We start from the raw sequence: 27,186 nt of genomic DNA, 5'->3' as shown, positions 1-27,186 counted from the left end.
ACGGTGGAGTGAGTTGGGATGTGAGACACTTTCCTGCTTCCTGTCTCCCTCCCCGTCCTCATTCCAAAACGTATCATTAGAAGAAGGCTTGTTTTTCGCTGTCTTCTTCTGTGTTTCAAGTTTGTAAAATTTATGTGCGAACTTGCGTTGCGTTTAACTGTGAACATGCACCAAGAACTGGCTAGCAGATGGGTTGGAAAGAGGAGGATTAAATGAGTTGCAGCTTGGAAGGAAAAAAGAGGCATGGTTTTGTCTGAGTAGTTAAACATTCTGGGCACTGTATATTATGAGTCAGGGAGAAATCTCTGTGGTAAGGGAAACGGCTAAACACAATTAAGCAGACTAAGGTTCAATTTATGAATGCCTTGGGGGAAAACTTTGCAGTTTGCATGATGTGCCACTTCTAGCTGGCCCTGGCTTTCTTGGTGAAATCTAAGCCATGCAGAAGGGCGCTTGCCTGGACCCTAACCAGAAAGTTGCTTTTAGGTGGCTTAACCCAAACTTTGATAACTCTCTGAAGTTAAAGCCATTTGCAGGACACTAGGAATGTGACAAGAGGCTTTGTGGAGACTGAACTATAATTACTCTAGTACAAAATAACTGAATGCTGTGAAGAAAACTGACAACCCAGGAGGACTGCTGTTCCGCCTGGCCTTTGGCTTGGAGTCAATTTGATTCCCTCCCCCTCTTCTTTTTTCCTTTCTCCTCCTGTGATGAGGCTGCATTTTAATGTTGTATTTAACCTAGTTTTTAAAGTTGTATTCCAATCAACTTGTTTTTATTACTGGTTGTTAACCGCCCTGAGCCCGGCCTTGGCTGGGGAGGGCGGGGTATAAATAAATTTTTTTATTATTATTATTATTATTATTATTATTATTATTATTATTATTATTATTATTATTTTGCAAAGTGCTAATGGGCAGCACAGGAGAAGAAGGCAAGCAGGGCCACTCCACCATCTGCAGTGAGAAGCCAGCTGCCAGTCAGGTTGCTGCCTGTATCAATTGCCACCTGGCGGTAGCCATTCCATCAGGCTGCAGAGGAAGGGAAGTGGGGCCACTGTGTCAGCTCAACTGCAAAACCAGCAGCTTTTGATTCCTCCTCTTCTTTGAACTGTTTCATGCCAGCTGGTCATTGTAAGCGCTTTGCAGCTAAGCCTTAAAAGTGTGCTATTTTTATTGACTTGTATCTTAGCACCTCTGGAAGTCTTTTTTCGTCTGAAGAGTAGGGTAAAAATGCTCTTAAGTCAGGGTTTCCCAAACTTGGGTCTCCAGCTGTTTTTGGACTACAACTCCCATCATCCCTAGCTAGCAGGACCAGTGGTGAGGGATGATGGGAATTGTAGTCCAAAAGCAGCTGGAGACCCAGGTTTGGGAAACCCTGCTCTAAACAAATAAATAAGAAGGTGTGCCTGTATTCACATTTTTCTTCCACCCTCCAAACCCCTTTTGCGTTTGTGTCATGTCTTTTAGAGTATACGTGTCAAGGCTGTGGCTGACTTACTAATCTTTGTCAGCTGGCCTGGGAGCCTTTTCAGCGGAAGAGCAGCCTAAAACTGCTGTAAATAATAAAATCCATTCTTCCCCAGCAATGACCTCTTGTGCCCCTTCCCTTCCCCATATGAGTTATCTCTAGAATTGCCCCCTGGCACTGCAGAGTAGCTTTTAGGTACTTCCATGATGAAAGGAGGTTGCACAGCCGACCAGAATTAATTTGCAAGGCTTGCCTCCGCAGATCTGTATATTATGAACGGTGCAAATGTTGCTTAGATCAGGAGTTAATAGAGGTGTGTCAGGACTTGGGAGTCTTAGCTAGGAATCACTCAGCTGTATCTCTGGGGGCAAAGACCCGAAAATAAGTGGAGCTGCTGCAGTATCAAGATGGGGAAAACCTCCTGAACGTACAGCATGAATTGCAACGATAAAATTAACGCAGAGCTGGGCTGGCAACATTGCAGAAAAAGAGTGCTTGGCGTGTATATACGTGGGAATGTTATAATTATTGCTGCATTACAGTCATACCTCGTGTTGCTTTCTGCTCTTGTTACGGACTTTCAGCTTACAAACGCGGCAAACCTGGAAGTGTTTACTTCCAGGTTCGCCGCCCGCGCATGCGCAGAAGTGATCTGCGTGCTATGCACAGAAGTGGTCGATCGCACCATGCACATGCGCAGAAGCGCTCTAGTTGCAGACTTTTCAGGGTGCGAACAGCACCCCAAAACAGATTAAGTCCACAACTAGAGGTACCACTGTATTGTGATAGGTCTTAATATTTTTTACGGCTCGTGGATTTCAGAGGCTAAATTAAAAATGGGCGGGAGGTAGGGAAACCAGTCAGGTGTCAAGCCCACGCCTGGGGCACGATGAATGAGCAGAATATAAAACCTCCAAACTTGTATATAAAGAGTCTAACTTCTGTGCCTGTTCAACTCCGAGAGGCACCTGAGTGCCCTAGATTTCTTGCCCTGGTCTTCCTGGGCTTTTGTCTGGCCCCTGCTTATAAGTCTGGATTTACTGGCAGCCTTTGAGTTGTATCCCAGCGTAACCCCGTGTGAAAGCCGAGACAGAACAGTGACACAGGAAGCCAGGCTGTTGTGAGAGCTGCAGCTGGTTCCAGCCACGAAAGAGGCCGCCAGATATTAACTGTGATCAGATCCTGGACAGCATTCATCCTTTCTCGGGTAGCACAGGCTAGATGGGCTAATTAAATGCTTACGGCACGACATATCAAATTTTTCTGTGCTTGGTCCCATCTGAAACCCCTTTGTGAGCCATTCCCCCAAATGCACCCCTGTTGCATTTCCAGCTAGCTTCTCCTGAAAGAGGGGGAATGTCAACCCAAGCCTGGGAATTTCTGCCCCCTTCTGTTCCTCTCCTCTTAAGCTGGGTTTCATTTTTCTATTCTTTTCTTTTGTTTCATTGGGGAGGATCTGCTGCAGTCCTCAGCCTTAGGGAAATGTTTCAACTCGAAGCTGGAAAATGCATTTTAAATGCATTGCAGTCAGTATAAGAATTGTAGCAGAGGCGGATTTAAGGGAGTGCGACAGGTTTAGTCGCACCGGGTGCAGAGCCTTGGGAGCTCTGCAGCTATGATGTAGAATGGAAAGTGAGAGGTGGGGGGGGGGGGCACCAGATTTTGGCGTCACACAGGGCACCATGGAAATTTGAGACCCCCACAGTTCTGCCGCTGATTTTAGGCTCCTGGGTAACCACATGTTCTGGAGGTATTTCCCCTAGTCATAATCAAAAGAATTTGCTCTAGCTGACCGGGCATATAAGCCTTACACTAACTGGTGGCTCTTTCTCTCTCTCTCTCTTTTTGGGGGGATGCAGATTTGCTTACTTAGATATGTGTACAGATTTGCTAACTGAGATATATGTATGAAATAAATTAAAAAATTAAAAAACTGTCCAGTAGCACCTTGGAGACCAACTAAGTTTGTTCTGGGGTATAAGCTTTTGTGTGCATCTTAAAAAGCAGGGATATCACCTTGCCGACAAAGGTCCGTATAGTGAAAGCTATGGTTTTCCCTGTAGTGATGTATTGAAGTGAGAGCTGGACCATAAAGAAGGCTGATCGCCAAAGAATTGATGCTTTTGAATTATGGTGCTGGAGGAGACTCTTGAGAGTCCCATGGACTGCAAGAAGATCAAACCTCTCCATTCTGAAGGAAATCAGCCCTGAGTGCTCACTGGAAGGACAGATCCTGAAGCTGAGGCTCCAAGACTTTGGCCACCTCATGAGAAGAGAAGACTCCCTGGAAAAGACCCTGTTGTTGGGAAAGATGGAGGGCACAAGGAGAAGGGGACGACAGAGGACGAGATGGTTGGATAGTGTTCTCGAAGCTACCAGCATGGGTTTGACCAAACTGTGGGAGGCAGTAGAAGACAGGAGTGCCTGGCGTGCTCTGGTCCATGGGGTCACAAAGAGTCGGACATGACTAAACGACTAAACAACAAGAAGTGCATGCACACTTCTTCAGATACCAATATGTGTAGATATGTGTAGGTAGGTTGGCTAGTAGACCTATTGGCAAGGCCACCATATTTGATGTTGATGCGTGGTGTGTGCCCCCCTTCCTTCAGTATCTGCGTGTCCATGCAGGAGGGCATTGTGTGGTTTGACGGGCTTCTTTGAACGATTTAGACCTGATTTATAAAGTATTCTTTGCCTCGGTGTTACTAACATCTGGGCAAAAGCTGCGGTGAAATTCCTGTAAATATATTCTGTAAGCATGGATGGCTTTCTAATCAGTTGGGTCACTTCCTTGGCCACCATCCTAAAGCTGTTGGTAGCTGGAATCCATTATTTCCTCCCCATACGTTGTTCAGTGCATTTCTGCAAGTGAAGATACCTCCCTCCCAAAAAACAAAGAATGAAGCTCTAACTAACCGTGGAGTGAAATGCCCCCCCTTTTCTCCAGGCCCACCCTCCTTCTCCTGGTACCCCTTTGCTTTTGATTTCCCCCCAGAAATATGGGGGTTGTCATTAACCTAATGTTCTGGTTTTGTGAATCCACAATTGGAAATTTCTTCCATTCATGGGGTTTGTTGTTGTTTTTTGGTTGTTGTTTTTTGCATAAAATCAAAGCAGTTTTGGAACTGCATGTTTGAAAGGATAGGGGGAAGCGTTCCACCACACCAGAGCTACCATTAACCCCCCCCCCATCTGCTTACTAAATTCTGTAAAAAGTTGATCCCTTTTTTCATATAAGATCCAGATTCTGCATGTTATAACCACTCAGGGCTGTTATGGGCCAAAATGTGGGAAAGTTGCATGCAAACCAACAGGGCAAGGATATCACCAGGAAAAAATGGAAACAACTGAACTTGATTAAATTGTGAGTGGCGTTGAGGAATGGGGTTAATTATCTAGAAGAAACAAATAATGGAGTCTCATAAAAGCTTGTGTGAAAAGAGGTATTTTAGGTGGTGGTGTAGACTGCTTTGTGTTATAAAAACATGAGTTCAAGAAAGGATAGCTATGAATGAAAAATGCAAAGAACAAAATGTTATTGGCAGTTGAAATGTGTGTGAGATTCTATTATAAGAAGGATGCTTTTCTTTTTTGTTTTGTGTGTATGTGTATGTATTTGTGTGTGTGTGTGTAATATTTGTTGTATGCTCTATTATATTTTTTTTTTTTTGTGTGTGTGTGTGTGTGTGTGTGTAGTATATATATAAATGAAGTTTGATTATTTAAAAGAAAAATCTGAAATTAACCTGAAGTGGCATGTTGCGAGTGGGACTAGATTCCCTTGGGGGTCTTTCTCCTGAGCCTTTGACTCTCACCTTGCCCCCTCAGCACAGCCAGCCCCTTGCGATGATTACTCTTAATATTTGCCTTCTGCAAAGCTGGAGGTTATTTCTTGGAAAGCTGTCAGCTCTCTCCTGCCGTGACTCAGGGATTTATTCCATAATTCTCATGGGCTCATGTTTTAATCATAAATCTTGCGTTGGAAGAATTAGGTCACCAGATTAGCTTAATAGGAAGCTTCAATCAGCAGCATATCAATTAAGGAGAAATGGTATTTTCAGAAGCAGATGTGGAACGATTAGGGAAGCGCCCCCAGTGCCCTGCTGCTCAGCACCGTGGTTTGGACAGTCTGTAGCATCCTGCTCTTCTCCCCACTGTCTGGGGAATTCAGTCAGTGATGGGATGGGTAAGGTAAAGGTAAAGGTACCCCTGACCATTAGGTCCAGTCGCACACAACACTAGGGTTGCGCTCTCACCTTGCTCTATGGGCCGAGGGAGCCGGTGTTTGTCCGCAGACAGCTTCCGGGTCATGTGGCCAGCATGACTAAGCCGCTTCTGGCGAACCAGAGCAGCGCACGGAAACGCCATTTACTTTCCCGCCAGAGCGGTACCTATTTATCTACTTGCACTTCGATGTGCTTTTGAACTGCTAGGTTGGCAGGAGCTGGGACCGAACAACGGGAGCTCACCCCGTTGCAGGGATTCGAACTACTGACCTTCTGTTTAAAGCCCTAGGCTCTGTTTAAAGCATAGATTTAAAGCATGAGGATTATGCAGCTAACACTAGCAATGGGAAACGGGAGGATGTGCTGGGATGCATATTGCATCCTGTGTAGCGCAGTAGCATTTGATCCGAGAGACGACTTAATGGACACAGCTGTGTGGAGTGTGATATACATAGAATCATAGAATTGTAGAGTTGGAACAGACCCTAAGGATCATTCAATCCAACCCCCTGCAGTGCAGGAATATGCAGCTGTCCTATATGGGGATTGAACCTACATCCTTGGCGTTATCAGCACCACGCTAATGAACTATCCATGAGATGTATGTTGGGAAACAGAGTGGAAGCATATCAGATATCAGCCCCTGCAATTGATGGGCACCATGAGGATCCTATATTGGCCAAACCTTGATATAAAGACTGGACTGAGCCTGGCCTTCTGACCTTCTCTGGCTTCCAGTGTATTATCTTCTGTTTCTCGTGGGTCAGGCATTTCCAAAAACTAGTCTTTGGAGTCCTTGTTTGGAAAGCAGGAAGCTCAGATCTGGATTTGTGTCTGGCAATTCCCAACATGACCCAGATAGGTAATGGTTTTGTGTCGCCTTAATCCACGTGAGATTGGAAGCCCAGGGCAGGCTGCCCACAGATCTCCAGTTACTGATACCTGTCGGTCGCCAGCCAAACGTTGGGAGGAACTTCAGAAACAGAGCACAATGGAAGCAGCCATCCTTTGTCCTCAGTGGCTCTAGCAATCTAGCAATTAAGGGCTGGGGAGCAGGAGAAAGGAGAGGAAGAGAGACTGGGAAAATGGACGTCACTCTCCTGGCTATCTTGGCCAGTAGCCACTGATGGACCTGGGGTGAAAAAAGCACGCAGCCCCACTTGAACTAGATCCACCGTTTAAGAAGGCAGAGAGATCCAAACACACAGGGGAACCAGTTCTGTGCCTCAAACGGCAGTAGCAAATGTTGAAGCAAAGGCAGACGTATTTTGGATTTGGGGACAGATTATTCGCACACAAGGAAAGGTGGGGCATGACCTTGGCAGCACCGTTCAAAAATGCTTTTATCCTCCTCTTCATTTGTTCCTGACACCATCTGTTGCTCAGAAGCTCTCTCCCCTTCCAAACTGTCCTCCAGTGCTCCCTGGTTGACCTTGCCGTCCCAATTCCCAGCTCTGCACTCGCCGTTCTTCGGCTTAGTGTATCATAAAGGGATTTTGGGGGGAAAATGATGCTCAATTGTTCCAAACTGGGTAGTGGCCTGAGGTCAACTGGCGTTGCCAATCCCTTTCTGAAAGGGGCAGCTCTGGGCTGGATTTGCGGCTTAGTGTGGGGGAAATAAATATGAAGTGCCGCCCGCCTCCTTAAATTGCTTCTGTAGCATTGTGCCACAAGGCTTTTCTGCTCATTGTTTTCCAAGCAGCTTGCACCTGACTGCATCTCTGTTCCAGTGTCCCCTTTCAGCTGCTCTTCATTCTCTCTTTTGGCCCACTGTCATCCGTTACGAGCATTTTGTGGCTGCTGCAAGCGTTATAGATATTTGAAGGCCTGATGCCACCACAAGAGCTGTTCTTCATGACTAGGCTTTCTGGGAGCCTTGGTTTCCTAGCTTCTTTTAGGTCCTTGGCTTGCCCTCTTGATTTCAGGGATTGCTTACTGTCGGCTTGCCTCGCCTTATGCAATCAGCTGATTGGCTCTGGGAGCGTGCCTTCAAAGTCACTATGGAACAAGCAGTTTAGATCAGGCTTCCTCAACCTCGGCCCTCCAGATGTTTTTGGACTACAACTCCCATGATCCCTAGCTAGCAGGACTAGTGGTCAGGGATGATGGGAATTGTAGTCTCAAAACACCTGGAGGGCCGAGGTTGAGGAAGCCTGGTTTAGATTCTGCCGAGGGGTGGAGCGAGCCACTCCATTCATTGGAAGCACATTGAATCCAAATTGATGGTTTGTTTGGAGCAAGCGGTTTGGGAGAAGAGTCCCTCATAGGGAACACTCCTAGACAGCAGCTCCACATGGGACTTCCCCATCAGTGGCTGTTAGCTGACAAGGAGCCCTGATTTTGCAAAGCAACCATTAGGAGCTCAGTTGAGGCTCCCAATGGTTCCTTGGTTGCTGCATCAATTCACGTACCACTCCTGATGCCACAAGTTGGGACCTGTGTCAGACCTATATAGTCATAGCTCAGGCTGAGCATTTTCAGGTTGCGCTCCGTGGCAACCTGAAAGTAACGGAACACGTTACTTCTGGGTTTCGTTGTGCATGCACAGACGCTTAAAATGACATCACGCGCATGCGTGGAAGCGGTAAATCGCGACCCGTGCACGCGCAGATGCGGGTTGCATTCGCTTCAGGATGTGAACGGGGCTCCGGAACGGATCCCGTTCACATCCAGAGGTACCACTGTATAGGCCCATGGGCTAGAGATTCCCCCTGCTGCTCTTCAGGACCTATTGCAGTTTCAAAAATTAATTCCCACCACCACCACCCTCATGTATTCCTTTGTTTTAGTGGTCAGGGTATGTTGGAAGCTGCAGCCTGCTTCCAAAGCATAGGAGATTTAGGAAGAAGGCAGGGACTCCAAACATTTCCCTAGTTTTAGTTGGTTATTCTGTGATTTGGAATCAGAGCTCTTGGTTCTTTCCTCCCTCTCACGACCTTACTGTTCATTCCTTATGCTTCCTTCTGCAGGGATTGACAGCCGATACAACGAGGGCTGCCGGGAACTGGCAAACTACCTTCTCTTTGGCTTGTACAACCAGAGCAACAATGAATTTGAAAGATCGGGGTTTCCTGAAGAGGTCCTTGACGGTAAGGAAAAGTGGTGCTGTGTGCTATTTTAAGATGAACACTCAAGGGGACAAATAAGGCTGGTCTTCTTTCACTTCTTTCCTAAAGCGTCTTTGTGGACGTTGATACAACCCTCCCTCTTCCACTTGGCTCCCACAAGTATTCCATTTTATTTAGTTAATTGAATTGAATTGAATTAATTGTTTTTATTTGTAGCATTTCTGTGTTGCCCCTTAACCAAAGTTCTCTGGACAACATACATTAAAAATGGTTAAAATGTAATGGAGACAATTGAACGCAGGCAGGCCTTAAAATAGAAAAAATATTATCAAGACACCAGAATCCATTCAAAAGCTCAAAGATCACCCCAAAAAGCCTGGGAGCACTAACTTCCAGGCAGACTTGGGGCCACCAGTGCAAAAAACGAAATGCGGCTGCTCCGCCATGAACTTTTTGGGTGGCCTTGAGCAAAGAGCTCCCTTGGATTGTTTCCTACATGCCTGCCTCCTCCACCTCCTTTGTAGGTGATTGTGCCAGCCTGGATACTACATGTGATTTTTACACATGCCAAAACATACCTTTTGAGCATCATAAAAGGAAAATATTGAGTGCATAGTGGCCCTCTAACTCCCCTGCCTGTTCCATATTTTGTCATTTAGAAGGGAGGGATCACAAGGACTTAGAACAAAAAACCCAAAGTCCCTGAGTTTGTTTTCCTTTACCCTCCCCATCTCTTTTTCCTTTTGTGTCATGTATTTCTAGTTACCATATGGAGGGGAGACACTATATTGTTTGTTAATGATCTTTCATAAATTGCTCTGGGAGCCCCATTAGCTGAAGAGCGAGTAAAAATGTATTAAATAAGTAAGGACTTGTGTGAGCGTTGCATCAGGAGGACAAACAGGTTAGTGACTTGAAAATAACATTAGGTTGATTTCTTGCTCCTTTTAGATGTGATCCTACTAATAAAGCCAGACAGCGTCCATCTCTATTGCAACCCTGTCAACTACAACTACCTTTTGCCATATGTAGCATTCTGGAGAAACTTGCATTTCCACTGCCTGACTGAAAACGAGGTGAGTAGCCGAGTAGCAAACATAGAATGAACAGCATTTGTCTGAGGCCGTCCTGAGCTGCAGCAATTCTGGCTTCCCACGGAGGCCTTTGGCGTTGCAGAAGGTCTCCTTATTCTGTGGAATTGATATGATCCAATGAGACGCTGTTGCAGTGGTCAGACTCCCGACTCCCTTCTCTTTCGTGGAATTTAAATTAAAAATGGCTAAAAAATAAAAACGGAATATTTGCCTGACTTGCAGCTTGATATTGTGCAAGTTCACGTGGAGGTGCCCCTGGGTTCAGAGGGGCTTACTCTCGACTAAGCGTGCACAGTATAGCAGCCGTGATCTCTGCTTCATATCACCATTACGTCAAGATGGTGACTTTGAAAAGGCATAGCGAACCCCTTTCTTGTTAGTTCTGGGTATAAGCTTCTTCAGATACGAAAGAACTAACTTGGTGCTTTTGGACAATTTTTTAATTTTTATCTATTTATTTCATCTGCGTCAGACCAACACGGCTACCTACCTGAACCCTTTCTTGTTGCTATTCCACAGTTCTTGCCATTTGGATCATTTTGTGAGAATACAGAAAGGGAAGAAAGAGACCAAATAATTGAGTCTGAGCCTTGATCTCATCTGGTGGTTATGCTTCAATTCTCAAGTTGGTCAACAGCTGAGGCACAGGACCAATGCATCCCATACGTGTGTCAGCAGAACAATCCTTTCTTGCCTTGGTAGCTGCATCAAAACTCCATGGAGGGGGGCTTAAAACACCCCTTTCCTGTCAAAATAACCCCAGTGCAGCAGTTAAGTGAGCACTCTCAACCTGGGGCTTAAATACTTGCCTTTTGGCCAACACACCAGTAAGCCTTTGAGCTGCCAGACACACCCAGATTCTAGGGCTCCATGTGATCTGAAGTCCAACCCACTCATTCGTCATTTGGGATTTGTAAAAGAACCTTTCTGGAATAAAACTACCCCAAAATGCCTTGGGTGTACGCACAGGGCTCCCCATTCTGCATGGCCCACAGGAGAGAATAAGGAAGCTTCTGCACACCTAGGAACTGGTGGATTGCGACACCAGTTGATCTTCTCCTTGGAAAGGACCTGGAGGCTTGCTGCAGTTAGATCAAGTGAAGCACCTTTCACATAGTTCACAATGCTTTTGCCTTTGAAGCCTGGTGGTTCTGGACCGAAAACCATTACTTGGAGCCAGGCTCATTATGTTCTAGCACCTGATGAAACCAAACACCTCTCCAGGCCTGTTGGGATTTAAACGCCCACAGCCTTCAGGAGAGGCAGGATGGGCTCCCTCCTTTATCTGCATATATACTCTCTCGCTGTCTAGATTATCCAGCGCCTCCCTTAAAACTCAACAGTGCTGTTCGTTCTTTTGTCCTGTGATCTGGCTCTGCCGCTCAGAGAGTGAGAACAGAACATGATCTGCATAAGCATGTTGTACGTTCTGCTCGTCTGAGCCAAGCGCACCCTGTGGTGTCTGTTCCCAGTACATTCTGAGCACAATTCAAAGTGTTGGTGTTGAGCCCTAAATGGCCTCAGCCCTGTATACCTGAATACCTGTATACCCCCGTCGTCCAGCCTCAACATTGAGGTCCAACTCCAATGTTCCCTCGCTGTGAGAAGTGAGGTTACAGGGAAGCAGGCAGAGGGCCTTCTCAGTGGTGGCACCCGCCCTGTGGAACGCCCTCCCATCAGATACCAAGCAGATGAATAACTATATAACAGTTTAGAAGACATCTGAAGACATCCCTGCATAGGGAAGGTTTTAATGTTGGATGATTTATTATGTTTTTTAAATATTTTGTTGGAAGCCACCCAGAGTGGCTGTTACAGTAACAAATGGTAAACAAAATCATTTTAAAAAATCACAAACCTGAAAAACAATTTAAGCAGCACACTTTAAAACTCAGCTTGCCATCTCAGTGTTTCTTCCTTCTACCAACCATACATTTTAATGTTCTGTAAAATAATTGGGTGGCATTCAGTGAAATTTTACTCACAGTGGACTCAGTGACTTGGTCATGTTCGTTAATTGCAGTGAGCGTACTCTGAGTAAAACTCAGCTGAATGCTACCCATTATTTATTGTAACGTAATAGTTGTAGTAGTAATGTAATGCAAGAGTTTTCCGCAGAGGGCTGTATTCTGTTGGCTGGTTCTGTCTCCTGTTCCAGAGAGAGATGCCTAGAGTCGATCTGTGAGCTCCTCTTTCCCACTGAAGTTTCATACGTTAATGATTTAGGTCACTTCCGTACCATGTATTCAACACACTCTTATTACACTTGAACCATCATGGCTTCTCCCATGGAATTCTGGGAACCGTAGTTTTTTAAGGGTGCTACTTTGCTTTGAGGACTCTTAAATCAGGCTTTCCAAATTTGGCAACGCCTTGAGAGTGAGCAGGACCCCTCTGTGGTTGCTGGGCTTTGTTTTGCAAGCACTTTAGAAATTACTGGTGCAATTGCTGTGTTTTGCTTCTTGTAATTGGGTTTTCTCGTATGCCGCAAAATAGGCACTCATGTTGGGTTGAACCAGTCAGCTTTTTGCAATACGAATGTTTCTGCTGTGCCTCTTCTCCCCCACTCTGCCCGGTGCTGCACCACATGGTTTTTTAAGTGGGCTGACTGGAGAATGATGTACTAACCACAATGAAAACGAGTTCTTTCATGGAGCTTTGGCACCCGCAGAATAGAGACCCAGCATATGATAGGCATATGATTTAACTGAAGAGACTCCCAGTGTTCCCCTGGAAATAGCAAACAAGCTCTTTTTGCCTTTATCCTTTCTCTTTAAAACAACACCATTAACAGCCTCATATAATTCATTTTATATGGCAGTAGGCAATGTTCACAAGGCAGTATCTGAGCTTTCAAGTTGCCCTGAACTCCTTGGTTGGGGGTTGGAGGGAAGAAAACAGAAAAACATGGTTGTGCTTGAGAGAAGATTCTTGAGCCGTGCCTACAGCTTGGTCTGTTTTCCAGTCTTGAGAAGGTGATAACAGAAGAAGCTTCTTTCAGATTTAACTGCAACAGAATTAGTTCTCTGGACGGAGCTCATAACTGATGTGCCTTTTGCATATGGCTGCCATGGCTTTGAGTTGGTCTCTGCCGACTTCAGGGAGACCCAGTGCAGCACAGTGGCTAGAGTGTAGGACCTGGGAGACCAGGGTTCAAATCCTCCCTTGGCCTTGAAGCTCACTGGGTGACCTTGGGCCAGTCGCTGCCTCTCAGCCTAACCTACCTCACAGGGTTGTTGTGGAGATTAAATGAGGAAAGGAAGAACAGTATATGCCACCCTGAACTCCTTGGAGAAGAAGGTGGGATTTAAATGCAATGAATAATAATATTTGCCATGAGCTTGCAGGCACCATGTTCACAATGGAACGTGGGTCAGCTTTTCCTTGCACAGTGATTGCTCTTGCTTCACTTTATACAGAGCCATCCCCTGCTGGCTTCTGTGCTTGTTATCAGTGTGAACATGGTCTTTTCAGCCCAAAATGGCTGTGCTTAAAATATAGTGTGGATCGACTAAAGATGGCGACTGCTGTGAGCTGAGAGCGTTACAGGCAGAATAAGAAAGGCATTGCAACATGGGCATTATTTTCCAAATCTTTGGGCCGTGGTTTGAGTATTGATTTGCTGGGTTTTCTTTCTCCCGGTCTGTTTCTTTTAGTACGAAGACGAAGAGGCTGCGGAGGAATTCAAAATTTCCAGCTTTGTAGACATGGTTCGTGATTGCAGTCGAATCGGGATTCCCTTCAGCTCACAAGGTAGGTTTGAAAAAGCCATGCGCACCTTGAACAGCAGTACATGACGTGCCAACTCCACAGTTCTGTGCTCCTATAATACTTTTAAGTCAGGGACAGGGAAAAATGAGTCACTGAGGTCCATTATTTATATTAAATGTGGTATGTTTGGTTCAACAAACAAAGCTCTCTGTGTGTGCCACATGAGGAGTTCTTCCATGTAACTCCTCCTTTATGTAGGGAAAGAATAGGCACCCTTTTTAGAACAGGAAACAAACCTTCCTGTTAATTATGTGAAGCTGGGATATAAAGCCACAGCACAGTCTTGATTTTGTTTTGCTGGAAATAACCAGCAAACATGCTGATGCAAGAAAGCTGCAACAAGCGTCTTGCTTGTAGTTCCATTAAAGAAAGAAAGAACTATGAACAGAGAGGAGTATATTTATAGTTGCATCAACTGTGGGTTTCCCCAGCAACGGGCTTCCCCTGGTGACCATCCTAGCTATGGGGCTGAGCCACTGAGCTTGCTCCAATTCCTCGCTCCTGTTTTTCAAAACTAGGCATTCCACTGGTCTCAACGAGAGGCTTTTTGGCACCCTTGAGGGAAGACAGCTGCTTTTTGTAACGGTGCAGGGAACATTTGAGCAAATGCCTGGAATACAGTGGTTGTGCTGGATGTTGTTCGTTTTTCTTTTCAGTAGCGATTTTTTGTACACTGATTTTCTCTCTCAATGACTCGTATGCCATACCAGTTGTCTCCTCTTTGTCCTGCATTGGACTTTGAGAAATACCTGTGAAGTTCATGGGAAATGTGCAGTTAAAAAAAAAAGTTACAGAAAAAAAGTATTGGGAACCATCAACTTCAGAATTAAGCATCTTCTAGTTGAGCTGGCCTTAGACTGCAGACTTAAATTACTGACGTTACATTGGCACACAGTGGTCTTTCAGACAGTGATGAAACCCAAGAGGCAAATGATATCTGCTTTTCCAGGTTAAATAGATGGGGAATGGAAACTTGGCTGCTGACTGGAACTGAGCTGGTCTCAACTAGCAAAGGCATCTCAGTCCAGAACATGCACAAACTTAGCAATGCCTCCTTGCTGAGGACCTGGCAACGCAGTGCAGCTGCGTCACAGTGTAGGAGAGGGTCTGTGTTTTAACTGGGGAGACTTCCAAGTGATTTTTAATATGGCAGCCAAAAGGAAGAAACACAGAGTCATGCGTCAGCAGCAAAGAAACCAGAAAGGTAGTCCACAATAAACAATTGCTGCAGTATTCTAGATTTAAAAGCGTTCTTTATTGGAAATGAAATATGCACATAAGCAAAAATGAATAAATAAGCCCAAATCTTGTTTCCTGCCACAGCTGCTTTCTACTGAGTCAGAGTTTAGTGGTCAATATAGCAAGGTATTGTCTACACCAGGGGTGGGGTGCTTGGCCAACCTTTCGGGAGCCATATTTGAGTGATGAGCAGGCCAGAGTGCTGCAGCAATGGGCGTGACTCTTCCTTTTCTACAACCGGCACCATTTTGACCACACACAACAGCGGGTTCCATACACAAACATCACCCTCTCTTCATCCTCCACCCAAGCAAATTAGATGCATGATCACAGTTGAAGGCTGCATCCCAGGCAGGCATTTGAGGAGGGTGTGGGAGAGAAGGATGTTGACCAAGGGCTGGGCAGAAAGGCCTTGGGGTGTGTGATTGCTTTTGTCCCACTAGGCCAGAGGTTCCCAGCCAGAGGTTCCCGGCCAGAGGTTCCCGGCCTTTGGTTTTCGCTGACCAGCAGCAGCTCTTCATAGTCTTGGCTGAGGGTCTTTTGCAAACTTTCATAGAGATACCAGGGATTGGAATTGAGATCTTCTGCATTCAAAGCAGCTGCTCTGCCAGAGATCTAGGGCGCTTCTCCAAGGGTGGGGAATTATATTTTCCCCCTTTAAGGAGAGCATTGCCTAGTGCATTATTGCATTTACTTCCACATCCTCTTTTTGGCCAAGAGGCATCCTGTGTGTCAGCTTCATGCTTCCACACACACTCACATCCTAATCCCATGATCTTCTGAATATATTGATTCAGCAAAATGGAAAACGTTAGGGTTTTTTTCCATGTATAAATGCTTCTCCCTGTTGAAAGGTTGCATTTATTTATTTATTTTCATATTTAAAGTTCTTAACATGGTTGCATGGGGACCCTGTGGTGCAATGGGTCAGTGGGTCTGGCTGTTAACGGGGACAGCTCTGTGATTCTAGGAGTATGTCTTTGTTTACATTAATAATAATATTATAATAATTTTATTTATACCCCTCCCTCCCCAGCCAAGACAGGGATCAGGGCGGCCAACACCAGGTATAAAAACAATTGATTAAAATACAACTTAAAAAAACAAGATTAAAATACAACATTAAAATGCAGCCTCATTTCAGTAGAAACTCAAATCAAAAACTTTTTGGGGATGAAAACGTCAAATCTTCACTAAGGCCAACTATCCAGACTGGTCCTACATGGACCAGAAAAAAGCCAGGGAAGTCCCCAAATAGGAGTTCCATCACAGAAAGAGAAAGGAAAAAGGAAAGAGGGGCAGGGGATCAAGTTGATTCCATTAGAGCATAAGGCAGCCTAAAATCTTTATATAATAACCAACAGAACCGCACCAGCAAGGGAACCCTCTCTAGATAAGCAGAACCATTGCATTAATATACATGGACAGTGCTGCAGTTGCATAACAAAAGCTGAGGAATTGCACACCCACCCAAATAAAATTGCTTTGTTTCTTCAGGACATCTGCAGATATTTGACATGTTCATTGTTGAAAAGTGGCCGATCGTGCAGGCCTTTGCCCTGGAAGGAATCGGCGGCGATGGCTTCTTCACAATGAAATATGAGGTAAGAGGCTGGAGGGAGGTTTCCTAGCTGAACAACAAGCCCATCACGAGTCCCCCTAAGCCAGGACTTTTCTCCCTGCTGTGGTTCACTGGAGGCGCTGGAAAGACTGTGAGCAGGGAAGAGTTATTTCATCAACATTGTATTCCAGAGCACCCCAGACCTCTTCATTTTATTATGGAGTCCCTAGTTTCAGGCTCCACACTTCCACAGCATCTTCCTGTTCCTGTTTTAATGTATATATTATTTTGCTTTGTGTAAGCCAAAAGCACGGAACAGGAATCTTGTGTTGCTATGTCTTGAGTGTGCCACCGTTCTCAGGAATGCCCACTGAACAATTTTTTCAACATCTATTTTGGAAACCCCTGTGTTATGCTTTCCTTTTCCCAAACCAAGCAACTGAGAAAAACCCTAGTAAAAGAAATTAGCTTTTATTATTACTCTTCCAGATTGCAGAGTTACACTTTCATCTCTGCTGTGAGCTGTCAGGGCTGTTGTCTGCCGTGGCCCCAAAGGGAACATAGCCGTGTAATAGTTATTTTACAGAAACTGCCGGGTGCTGAGGGACACAACAGCGCTTCACGTTCATGGCACTATTCACCAGCCATAATGGCATATTGTGAACGTTCCCAGCTGAATGGAGTCTCTGTGAAGGGGGATTGTGTCATACGGGGCAACTTCTTTCCAAACGGAAAGGAAACCAAGAGCCAGTGTGGTGTAGTGGTTAAGAGCGGTAGTCACGTAATCTGGGGAACCGGGTTCGCGTCTCCGCTCCTCCACATGCAGCTGCTGGGTGACCTTGGGCCAGTCACACTTCTCTGAAGTCTCTCAGCCCCACTCACCTCACAGAGTGTTTGTTGTGGGGGAGGAAGGGAAAGGAGAATGTGAGCCGCTTTGAGACTCCTTAAAGGGAGTGAAAGGCGGGATATCAAATCCAAACTCCTCTTCTTCTTCTTCTTCTTCTTCTTCTTCTTCTTCTTCTTCTTCTTCTTCTTCTCCTCCTTAAGCACTTTTGGTGACTGCTGTGTGTTCTTACTGCCCCTTTCAATCATCCTAGCATTGTTGCCTGCTTGGCCTTGGCAAGAACTGTAACGCTTGAGCTGCCTTCCCCAACCCGGCACCCTCCAGATGTTTGGAGCTATAATTCCCCGTTCCCAACCCAGCTGTTGAGGAAGGCAGTGTTTGAGAATAGAAGGCCTCGGTCCTGTCTACCTGAAGGAGCGTCTCCACCCCCATTGTTCAGCCTGGACACTGAGATCCAGCTCCAAGGGCCTTCTGGCAGTTCCCTCAAGAAGTGAGGTTACAGGGAACCAGGCAGAGGGCCTTCTCGGTAGTGGCGCCCACCCTGTGGAACACCCTCCCTTCAGATGTGAAGGAAATAAGCAGCTATCCTATCTTTAAAAGACATCTGAAGGCAGCCCTGTTTAGGGAAGTTTTAAATATTTAATGCAGTATTGTTTTTAACACTCGATTGGGAGCCGCCTAGAGTGGCTGGGGAAACTCAGCCAGATGGGTGGGGTATAAATAATAAATTATTATTATTATTATTATTATTATTATTATTATTATTATTATTATTATTATTATTATTAGCACGGAATGTGCAAGCCCCTTTCAGAACTCTTTCTCTTTGCAGCTGATGGACGTCAGCGTGGACCTGTGGAAAACTTACAGCAAGATCGATCCTGTTTCTCTGGAGAGTTTACTTTACGAGGTAATGTGTCAGACTTTTCTTCCCCTTCACTGCCACCCCCAAGGCAAATTTGACAGAGAATTAGCCCATGTATTTAGATGTATGATTGCATGGAGAGAGAGGGATGCTGGTATTCTGATGGTTCATCATGCTGTGGTTTATTCGGTTTCCCTTTTAACATGTTTAGAACTAAAATGACTTTCTACAGGAAATGGCTTTTGTGTGGACCTTCAGAGAAGCCTGGGGTGCCCTGGGACATGCTGTGGGAACTGACCCCACCCTACAGAGTTCCACAAAGTGCTAGCAAGGCCTGTTGGGTATCAGCGTGAACTCAAGACTACACGCTGCATCATACCTGATGCTCACCTGTTACACACATGGCTGGGGAAGATCGGCGGTAGTAGGCAATCTGTCTCTTGAGAAACTGTGTCCCCGCTTGCGGATGATCTTGGCAAGATGCCAAACGTCCATGGTTCTGAGAAATGCTGAGTCATTTCTGCATCCCATAAAATGACATTGGGTCGGTTCAAATGTCATGAAAAACCATAGTTCTCTCCCCCCCCCCCCCAATGATTGCAGTGAGTTTGGAGCTTTGTGCTTCTCCCGTTCTGTTTCTTCACATCATTTATTAGCCTCGGTTTGGGGTTATTTCTGAACCAGTGTTCAAAACTCCCATTGTTCTAGGCGCATTTTGCAACATGGAACTTCATTACCGCAAGCAGTTTCTGAGCTCTGGGCACACCCCAAGATTTCAGATTAAAACTGCAGAGTGGAAGGAAAGGAGGATGTTTTTCTGCCTCCCCACTTCCAGCTCCGCTCTGAAGACTGGAGAAGAGACCCTCTTAAGAATATTAGGGGGGTGGGCAGGGGAAGGACTAGACCATGTGGAAAAACGAACATAATATTTTAGCTGCGGTTCATTCATTTTCAGCTTTGTATTCTCGTTATTCAAAAAGCGTGCCTGTACATTCTGTTGTTGCACCCATAACCTCGGTTTAAGGTGCTATTTAGCTCCTCGCTTTCATATCTTACACTGTTCGGAACCCCACACTGTGGTTTGTTGAAACAAGCCATCTTAGTAATATATGGTTTTAAATTGGCTCGTTTCAAACGAGTTTGTCATGTTCAGATACAAAGGGGGAAAGCTTCTCATCGCTCATGACCGCACGGGAGGAAGAGTTGGGAGAGGAGGAGCAATTGAGCCTAAGGCCTCCCGTTATCTCATTCCCGTTAGGATCAATCACGTTTTATTGCGATATCTGAATTGGCTCATTGTGTATGTACTCTGTGGCTTTGGCCTCATTACTCCTAGACAGCATGGGCAGAAGCCACCAGGAATGCCTTGTGTGCAGAACTTTATGGAATGAATGAGATCCTGTGCAAAACCACAGAGGGAGATGTCACCAGTAATCTGTCTTCTTGCTTTAAAAGGCTGATTGTGTGACTAAGCCTTTCTACCTCTCTCCCACTTGCCACAATGACCTTTGCATAAGTGTAGCACCCTGCTTGTGGTTAACGCTTAGCTGGAATGAAATATTCAACGCAGCAATAGAGAAATTAAAATAATTATTTATTTGTCAGACAAATAAATGAGAGGCACAGTGGTATATGGTTACCAAGCTCTGGCCTGGCCTCCTGCCATTATGGCCAGCACTTATATTCCCTTAATCCAGCCCCCTTTGCTCCTCCTGTGGCTGCCTCTGTCCAATCAGCCTGGTTGGATTTCCTATTGGCTGATTGCTATAACCAATCCTAAAAGATACACCCATATCCTCCTGTCCTTATATGGAACACAAAGAGCTATATATTGTTACATCTATAAATGACAAATAAGTAGTAATATATCTTACATGTGTCTCAACAAGGAATCTTAATTACCAGCTCACCTCTTGCCCTCCTTGCCCTATTGCCTTCTAAAACAAATGGTTAATCTTAAATTTTTATCTTAAACATATGTCAAGGATCTTGAGTTTCACATCAACATTGAAAGATCTCCTTCATTTGAAGGTTTCTAAACAAATGCCTGACAGCTATATATCAGGACTGCTTGGATGGCGTCTTCCTGTCTGGCAGGGGGGCTAGGCTGGTAGCTGACTTAATTTCAGGATAAATACAACTCTTACAATTATATGAAATAAGAATTTAGCATTTCTTAAATCCTTTGCATAATTACATTTAAGCAAATATATTTAATACATAACATAGGTAGCCTTTTAAAAGGAATAAGGCCTTTGTAAAGTAGAAAAGGAACTCAGTAAAAGGAACACAGTAAAAAACCGCTTTAAAAGAAGCCTCTTCAGTTTACACACACACCCCTTCAGCCAGCTGCTTTTCCCAACATTTATTGCCCTCTAACTCTCTCAGTTTAAGAAAGAAACAGCTTTTAAAAAGGACTTCCCAAAAATGCTCTCTTTCTGCCAGCTAAATGCTTCTCCATTTGGTCTTTAACCTTAGAAAGAAGATCTGGCTCATTTTACTGGGAGGCACATTGGTATTATTTTACTATTTACCAACTATTAATTATGTTTATCTCTGCCTTTTTTATCTTCTGTAACATGTAGGGTCAGTGTCCTCACTCAGTCTGTAATTCCAGCTTTTACGACTTTGAGAATTGTTTTCTGCTATAAATCAAGGGGCCCCTTGTCTAGGAGGAAAACATTGCCTGTGTTCTTTAAACAGCTGGCCTTCTGCCTGGCATGAAACATTTGAAAATCTAAGCCCATTTAATTTAGGAACCTGATCAAGATATAAGCCAATATAAGCCTTGATTAAAAATGCAGTCTATATTCAGATGCCACATAAGCTCAGAGCATTCAGGGTGTGTATTGGAGCTCCATTGCTGTTTTTTCTCCTTCAGTTCCACACATGCAATGATCCTTGCGCTTTTCTTAAAATGACTACTGCAAACCCAGAGGCCTTCTCATTCTGGTGTCTTAACAGTCTGGGCAGTTTTACTTGTGAAAGAGTGGCTGTTCTTAAAGAGGGTTAAAAATATTCTTCTTCTTCTTTGGCGATCACTCATGAGTCTGTAAGTGACTGTGGAGGCCAATTCTGGATCCACACTACCCCCTGCTCTGTTTCATTGGATTTTTGTATGCCGCAGACTCTGTCACAGATGCAAAGTAATCTCCTTTAACGGCTGATGTGTTTCTCTCCTCAGGATTTGATGACTTTCGAACATCAGTGGACCAATTTCTTTGCCAATTTTGACACCGAAATCCCTTCCATCCTGGAGCTGTCAGAGTCACAGGCAGGAGAGGTATGTATCTCGTTAAGCGAAAGGGGAAACTCTCTTTTTCGGAAACCCATTTCTGGGGAGGAGGAGGGGTGCCTTTTGCCATTGCCACTCTTTTTTTTATATAAATTTTATTGAGATTTAAGATCACCCACCAACACCCACCAACACCAGTAAAACATCAAATCTTATTACAAATATCCTACTTTATGCTCCATAGAGCTGTTGACTTCCGTCCTTCCCTTCCATCAGTTTTCCTATTCTATTCTATAGTTCACAGTTTCTTTGATTAGATATTACAACATGACATAAGATTTACTTCAATCCTGCCACAGTTTTCAAATTTGTACAGTTCTCACTTATATAGATCAAAAATTTACACCATTCTTTTTGGTACTTTGTCTCCTCCTGATTGCGAATTCTGTGTGTCAATTTAGCCATCTCAGCGTATTCAACCAGCTTTATCTGCCATTCTCCTATTGTCGGCATCTCCTGTTGCTTCCACTTTTGAGCTATCAGAACTCTAGCTGCTGTTGTTGCGTACAAATATAATCTTTGATCAGTCTTCTTAATATCTTCTCCCACCAAACCTAGCAAGAATTCTTCCGGCTTTTTGGGAAAGCTATACTTAAACATCTTTTTTAACTCGTTATAAATCGATTCCCAGAACTCTTTTAATTTATTACATGACCACCACATATGAAAGAAGTCGCCATCCTTTTCCTTGCATTTCCAGCAAGTTTTACTACTAGTTCTGTACATTTTTGCCGATTTGGTGGGAGTAAGATACCAACGATAGACCATCTTCATAACATTCTCTTTTAAGGCAGAACAAGCGGTGAATTCACTGCCACTCTTCAACAATTCAGACAAAGAAATCCTTGCTGAATTACAGCAAGTCACCCAGAGATCTACCAGTGGATTGTAGGTCTAACCATCTGCCCACCCCCAAATTATAGTGCACACATAGTATTTAACAAGTCTTTGTAGGGAAGGGATTTAGCTATCATGCATCACTGGGAAGGGAATCATTTAAGGGAGTTACTCGGTTGGCCTGCCTCTAAATCTTACAAGTTCCATTGATTGCAGCTAAAGTTTTTGATCTCTAATTTGAAAAAAACATACACTAAAATCCAAACTATGTGAAAAGGGGGGGGGCGTTGTTTAAAAAATCAGATTTCCTAAAATAACATGGGCAAGAACAATATGCCTCTCTTATGCAAGGGTTAGCAAACTTTCAGCAGGGAGCCAGTCCACTGTCTCTCAGATCTTGTGGGGGGCCGGACTATATTTTTTTGGGGGGGAAGGAATGAATTCCTATGCCCCACAAATAATCCAGAGATGCATTCTAGATAAAAACACACATTCTACTCATGTAAAAACACCAGGCAGGCCCCACAAATAACCCAGAGATGCATTTTAAATAAAAGAACACATTCTACTCATGTAAAAACACCAGGCAGGCCCCACAAATAACCCAGAGATGCACTTTAAATAAAAGGACACATTCTATTCATGTAAAAACATGCTGATTCCCGGACTGTCCACAGGCTGGATTGAGAAGGCGATTGGGCCGCATCTGGCCCCCGGGCCTTAGGTTGCCTACCCACGCTTTTAAGCACCCAAGGCGTCACTGGTGCCTTGTGAACACATTAATGCTTGTCTGGGGGGGGGGTGGAATTAGCCACCTGGTGTACATAAGGTCATGGCTAAAGTAGCACAGCAGTTGATTGAGAGACTATAAATTTGTTCTCACAATGAGCAAACTTTCATCCGGGATCCAAAAGAAAGTACATTTTTAGGTACAGAGAGGTGTAAAACCCTTGTACATTAATCAGTTGGCTGACAAGTTATGAACCAGGCAGTAACTTACCTAAATTTTACTCCAGTAATCGCCATAATGTTTCTGCCACTAATTATGTGCATGAGATTGTCATATTTTGGGTGGTGTAAATGCCATGAGCGTTCATTGAATAAGAAAGGGGAGAAATAAATATCAAGGAATTACATGCCCTATGCACAGTCTGAAATAGTTTGTAATGCACCACTGCACATTTCTGTTGTTGCTTGGATGTGTCAATTATTTCTTACAAGCTGCTTTTTTAAAAAAAAGAAATTTCTAATATTCAATATCTTTTCTTCCATAGCCATTCCGAAGTTACTTCAGCCATGGGATGATTTCCAGCCATATCACGGACAACAGGTACTCTAACTGACAGGTTCTTGAGCAAATGCAGTACAGCATAATGCTTTTCATAAAAGCACAGCATGTAAAAGAGTGTTTGCATCTCTAAAACCGAAAGCACTCTGCTATAACTGTGATTATGTATTTTTCCCATTCAGCTGTTGACAGTCATCTTAGTTTTGACAATAGCCAAAGCCAGAGTATCTATTAGCTTGTTGGGGAGTCTTTATTTATGTGGCTTATCTTTCTAGCTGGCAAACATTCCAGAGTATAACGCTGATACAACCAACATGCCTAGTCAATTGCTTCTGCAAATAAGCCTCTACCATAGGAACTTAGGTATGCATACCTGACTTCCATCAGCTCTCTAAGTTCTTAAGGAACACAAGAAACTGCCTTTCCCCCAGTCATAAGAATCATAGAATTGTAGAGTTGGGACCCAAGGGGTCATCTAGTCCAACCCCCTGCAGTGCAGGAGAAGTCAAATCCAGCTCAGGATCATCTGCTCTAACTGTTAGCCATTCCCCAGAATTTCAGACAAGGGGTCTCTCCCGACCCTGCCTGAAGAAGCCCAGTGTAAGGCAGATATCCTATGGCCCTTCCCCAAATAGCAGGTGATACGAGAAAACTGAGGTTTTCCATATCGTTTGCTACCTGAATCTTTTAACTGGAGATCCCCGAGTTTGAATCTGGCAGCTTCTTTCATGCAAAGGAAATGCTCTACCACAAGCTACACGCTCTCCTTTGTTTGAGCTGTGTGTACTTCGCGCTTAATAAAAATAAAAACTGTAAACTCTGCTCTGGGAAAAGCTGATTCCTGAAACTGCAATAAATGGTGCGAGTGTGTTGGTGGTGATGGCTGTTTTTGTGTGTGTGTGATTAGCCCCAGCAGGCAGCCATTTGTCCTGTTTGGCACCCATTCCTCAAAAGAGAACCTGAACTCTGGCAACTTCAATTTCCCGTCTGAGGGGCACCTGCTTCGCAACACGGGTCTTGGCGGAAGCACTGCCAAGCACATGGTAAGCATCACCCGGTGAGGTTTTGATAGGCACCTGTTAAAATAGCCCTGCGATAATGCCACCTGTGAACAGTTCTCCAACCCAAGAGCTACGGGATCTTCCAGACTGGTGGGTTCTTTCTTTACATGCACATATATTCTGCAATGTACCATTGGCACAAGGGACGCGGGTAGCATTGTAACTTAAACCACTGAATCTAGGGCTTGCCAATCAGAAGATCAGCGGTTCGAATCCCCGTGACGGGGTGAGCTCCCGTTGCCCGGTCCCTGCTCCTGCCAACCTAGCAGTTTGAAAGCACGCCAGTACAAGTAGATAAATAGGTACCACTCCTGCAGGAAGGTAAACAGCGTTTCCGTGCGCTGCTCTAGTTCGCCAGAAGTGGCTTAGTCATGCTGGCCACATGACCCGGAAGCTGTACGCCGGCTCCCTTGGCCAATAAAAGCGAGATGAGCACCACAAGCCCAGAGTTCTCTGCGTCTGGACCAAATGGTCAGGGGTCCCTTTATATTTGGTACAACAGTGAATCAGCGGAGGATTTGTACAGGGCTGTCCACACATCCTCCCGCATCATTCATTGTTCTGTGACGCTTCCCCAGTTTCACGGCATCATTGCCAATGAGAGAGCAGCTCTGGCACTGGAGCATGACAAAAGTGGAACATTTGCGGTATGATAAGTTAACAGAATTGCAGCAGGAAGTTTTGGGGTGTGCGGTGATGAAGCAGTACGACCACCTTGAGACCTTCGCAGGCACGAACAGTATCACAAGAGGGGTTGGTGTGTCCCTGAGATGCTTTTGAATTGGCAACAGGCCCTAAATGGCAAACACGGGCCTTGCATAACACCAGTCTTGAAAGACCCATATTGGCTCCCAGTACGTTTCTGAGCACAATTCAAAGTGTTGGTGCTGACCTTTAAAGCCCTAAACGGCCTCAAAGGCCTGAAGAAGCGTCTCCACCCCCATCGTTCTGCCCGGACACTGAGGTCCAGCGCCGAGGGCCTTCTGGCGATTCCCTCATTGCGAGAAGCAAAGCTACAGGGAACCAGGCAGAGGGCCTTCTCAGTGGTGGCACCCGCCCTGTTGAACACCCTCCCATCAGATGTCAAAGAGATAAACAACTACCTGACATTTAGAAAACATCTGAAGGGCAGCCCTGCTCAGGGAAGTTTTTAATGTATGACATTTTGATGTATTTTTCATCTTTGTTGGAAGCCACCCAGAGTGGCTGGGGAAACCCAGCCAGGTGGCCAGGGTACAAATAAATTGTTGTTGTTGTTGCTGTTGTTGTTATTGCATTGGAGCTTGGATCCTCACCCTTTAGGGAGCAGTTACTTACAGGTCAATCACTGTTCATAGCAATTTTGGGGGCACAGGGCATATAGCCCCCTTTCTTTTCCTGATGCCCTGCAGAAGTTGTTGGGCTGCAACTCTCATCGTTCATGCTTTCTGGGGCTGGTGGGAATTGTTCTTCAGATGCCAAACTGTGTCAGGTTAGGGAAGGCTAGAGTATGCAGTACCCTTCATTCTTGTCACCCACCTGTGCGTTTTGTGTTTGCTGGCGACCAGGTTGTGCAGTGTGTCTCTCCAAAGGGACCTCTGGCTTGCTCCAGGACCTACTTCTTTGGAGCCACTCACACGCCTTACCTTGGTAAGTTCAGTTTCAGCTGCTCTTTCTGTTCGTGCCTTAGCGTGTCTGTCCTTGTCCGTACACACACACACCCTGCTAGCCTTTGTAATTCCTGGGCCTTGGGGTGGGTTGCAGTCCATACAAACGCACACACACATTTCCAAATTAAAATAAGAATAAATGGGTTGAAACAGGAATGGAAGAGAACAGATAAAATTAAAGGATGTAGATATTGCAAGAGGATAAGTCATCCTTCCTCTATTTGGTGCGCTCCGGATGTGTTAATTATTCTGTATTATTTATGTTGCGTTTGTGATGTCCTTTTGTGTTATCGTTATTTATTGTTTGCAATTCATGTGAATGAAAAGCAGCACATCTAACAAATCAAAAATAACGCATCCCTTTGGCTCATAACAGGCAATGACAATGAGATGGAAAAGAAAGCCGAACAAGTGTAAGTTGGTTTTTAGTTTTTGTTTTTCTTCATTTATGCTGCTCTCTTGCCTGTTTCAAAAGTTATTGGCTCATCAGTTTAATACAGTTAGAATGTGCACCAATTTCTATTGCATTAACGAAGCCTTGACGGCTTTTTTCACTTTCCTAGACAGTGGGTATGTTCCACAACTAACATTCTGATGCTTCTAGCTTTCAGTGTGACTCCATTCAGCTACTTCATGATTCTAAACTCTTATCACTGCTGTAAACAGTTATTTTAATCCTTCGTGAAACTTACGTATGTGTCCCTGTTGTATTTAAAGTATTCAGCTTTGTGTTAGGTTAGGAGCCTGTGTCTCAGTTGAAAAACCCATTGAGTGTCGTAATTTGTACTCCATTTCCTTTTTCCTTTTTATTTTCTAGCAAGCTGCTCTCTCAAATCTATGCTGCCGCCGTAGAGGCTGTCCTGGCTGGTATAGACTCCTATTCAAGAACATCCAATACCAGCAAGGTACTGA

General features: G+C 44.7%; 1 protein-coding gene across 3 annotated transcripts in view; it reads left to right on the top strand.

The window, feature by feature from the left end:
- The window catches only part of DNAAF9 (dynein axonemal assembly factor 9), an 82,928-nt gene that overhangs the window by 9,115 nt on the left and 46,627 nt on the right, over positions 1-27,186 (top strand). For all 3 annotated transcript variants that reach the window (XR_014011359.1, XR_014011360.1, XM_081206951.1), the window contains exons 3-13: positions 8,672-8,791; positions 9,722-9,846; positions 13,521-13,617; positions 16,372-16,478; positions 18,112-18,189; positions 21,329-21,427; positions 23,551-23,606; positions 24,472-24,607; positions 26,173-26,254; positions 26,651-26,687; positions 27,092-27,179. Coding sequence is in view for 1 of the 3 variants with exons in the window: in XM_081206951.1 (XP_081063077.1) it covers positions 8,672-8,791; positions 9,722-9,846; positions 13,521-13,617; positions 16,372-16,478; positions 18,112-18,189; positions 21,329-21,427; positions 23,551-23,606; positions 24,472-24,607; positions 26,173-26,254; positions 26,651-26,687; positions 27,092-27,179 (1,025 nt within the window). In the remaining 2 variants the exon portion in view is untranslated. The remainder of the gene's footprint in view (positions 1-8,671; positions 8,792-9,721; positions 9,847-13,520; positions 13,618-16,371; positions 16,479-18,111; positions 18,190-21,328; positions 21,428-23,550; positions 23,607-24,471; positions 24,608-26,172; positions 26,255-26,650; positions 26,688-27,091; positions 27,180-27,186) is intronic.

This window comes from Podarcis bocagei (genome assembly GCF_964188305.1).
Source record: "Podarcis bocagei genome assembly, chromosome: 9".
NCBI classification, from domain to species: Eukaryota; Metazoa; Chordata; class Lepidosauria; order Squamata; family Lacertidae; genus Podarcis; species Podarcis bocagei.
Note: the sequence above shows the minus strand (reverse complement) of the source record. Positions and strands in the feature narration are given on the sequence as shown.